Source organism: Crocodylus porosus, unplaced genomic scaffold, assembly GCF_001723895.1.
Source record: "Crocodylus porosus isolate Cpor-Errol unplaced genomic scaffold, CroPor_comp1, whole genome shotgun sequence".
Taxonomy (NCBI): domain Eukaryota; kingdom Metazoa; phylum Chordata; order Crocodylia; family Crocodylidae; genus Crocodylus; species Crocodylus porosus.
This window is the reverse complement of record NW_017728906.1, coordinates 65,235,107-65,237,396: the sequence shown is the minus strand read 5'-3', so window position 1 is coordinate 65,237,396 and position 2,290 is coordinate 65,235,107. Positions and strand designations below refer to the sequence as shown.

Here is a 2,290-nt window from a genome sequence, read left to right as displayed (position 1 = left end):
ATCGCGCATCCCTATCAGTAAAAAATTTTTGAGCCTGCACACCCAATATATGTATTAACCGGGCACACGTAAACTGCAATAGAAGTTCTAATATTTTCTTCCTGCACCCCAGTGGATCATCTTGCACACCACCTGGGGTGCACGCACCCCACTTTGGATACCACTGCTCTAGCTTCCTTGTGTGTAGCAGAGTGACTTGTTTCATGAAGTCATGCAGTATCGGCTAACCAAAGCATGCAGCCTATCCAAGGGCTGGTGTATATTTGGAAGTGTCATGGGACATAGTTCTTCTTCATGACAACCCTGTGTCAGAGCAAGTGCATTTCTCTTGCACCTGTAAAGCCATGATCAGGTCCCATATAATTTCTTTCTTTTTTCTTATTTTCCTTTAAATTTTGTGGTAGAATGGTATTTGTTTTCAAAATTGATGGAAAAATGTGAAGTTCCAGTACCTATTGTTGGATTTAAAAAAAATCCTTCTCAAGTCTCATGAGCTTTATTTAGTTTGGTAAATTAACATAAAGTCAATGTGCTAGAGAGCAGTGAATCTTTGTTGTAAATCCTAACTCAGATGTGGCAACAAATGACATTTTGATGGTATTTTACAGATACAATGTCCTTTTGTAGCTCAAACTCCAACCCAGGAACATCTTACTTTATTGCTTACTACATGTTCTATTGTTAATTTGCAGTAAACTTACTGTAAAATAGTGCACAGTAAGCCGTCCTGGGAGCATGTCTATATGTGCTCCCTCTTGGCAATTTGCTCCCACCCTACTCTTCTCTCCTGCAGCAGCCAGGGGGAGATCCAGGCTTCCACCAGTGCTAGCCTGGCAGCTGACAAGGGGCACAGGCCCAATCTCAGTGGACATGGGGCCAAGAGAGCTCTGCTGGCTGCAGCAGCAACTGTCTCCTGGCCGCGGGAAGGGACCTGATGTATATGGAGCTAAGACAGAGCTGCCACTGCAGCAGGCAGATTCTCCTAGCCCCATCCCCATTGGGACACAGCTGCCAGCAATCCCCCACACAGCAAGGCTTCCCTGATGGGCATGCGGCCAGGAGACAGCTGCTGCTGCTGCCAACAGAGCTTTCCTGGCCCTGTGCCCACTGGGATTGGCCGTGGCCCCAGGACTTCCCTGCCTGACAGGGGGTTGCTGGGAGCTGTCCCAGGTGTGAGGGAGCTGCCGGTGAACCTCCTGCTGGATGGAAGACACAGGGCTTACTGGCAGCTGCCCTGCTTAGCATGCCCCTGCCCACTTCCCAGAGCAGCTGGCTCCACACCACACAGAGCTGCTCTGGGAGTGCCACCCTCTAGAGTGCCAGCTTCATGCTGGCAGCCAGGACGGGGGGCAGAGAGATCCCCAATCCCAGTGCTGATCAGCTCCCAGCTCTTGAGAGCAGCTGAGCAGTTCCAGGACCATGGACAGAGAGGTCCCTGTCACCTGTGGTCCCCTGCTGCCTAGGCTGACCAGGATCAAATTTGCTCCAGGTCATTGTCTACACAAGTGTTGCTGTGCAGTATCTACTGCACAGTTAGTTTACTACCTGTATTTACAGGTAGTAGCTAACTGTGCAGTAGACTAATTTACTCTGCAGTAAATGTGGAAACTTGTAGATAGTGATGTTTTACTGGGAAGTAGATTAGCCCGCTGCCCAGTAAAACATTGCATGTAGACACATGCACTGTGGTGCATTTTCTTCCACTGCAAAAAATATGAACACAAATCCTTGGAATACCATGCCTGCATATGTCAGTATGATCACTATAAGGAATTTCTTCTGTTCTGCTAGGGATCTGGGAGCTGAAACGTGAAGAAATCATCCTGCAGAAAGAACTGGGAAGTGGACAGTTTGGAATGGTACAGCTGGGAAAGTGGAAGGGGAAGTATGATGTTGCCGTTAAGATGATTAAAGAGGGATCGATGTCAGAAGATGCATTCATAGAGGAAGCTCAGAACATGATGTAAGCTTTAGTGTTTCTTAACTAAGTGACATCACCAATAGTCATCTTCTGAAAGATGTGTCAGTAATATAAAGCAGTCACTGAAAAGGGAAACTTCAGTACCACAAGAAGACTTAGGCACAAGTTGAGTAGGTGACTGCATAGAGAATCATATTTAATGAGGTATCACTGGAATAGCACAACGACTGCGGACATCACCTACTATAAACTGTTCTTCCCTGCCTGCAGAACCTTTTTAAGAATATCTTTCATTCAAAATAGCTGGAATTGCTTATTCATGGATTTTGTAGACATTAGGGGCTGGAAGAGACCTTATGAGATCGAGTC

The 2,290-nt window shown here is 46.7% G+C and overlaps 1 protein-coding gene across 1 annotated transcript in view; it reads left to right on the top strand.

Moving 5' to 3' along the window:
• Window positions 1–2,290, top strand: part of BMX (BMX non-receptor tyrosine kinase) — a 51,816-nt gene that overhangs the window by 36,280 nt on the left and 13,246 nt on the right. The window contains 1 exon segment of the mRNA XM_019529283.1: window positions 1,792–1,963. Within this exon segment, the coding sequence (XP_019384828.1) occupies window positions 1,792–1,963 (172 nt within the window).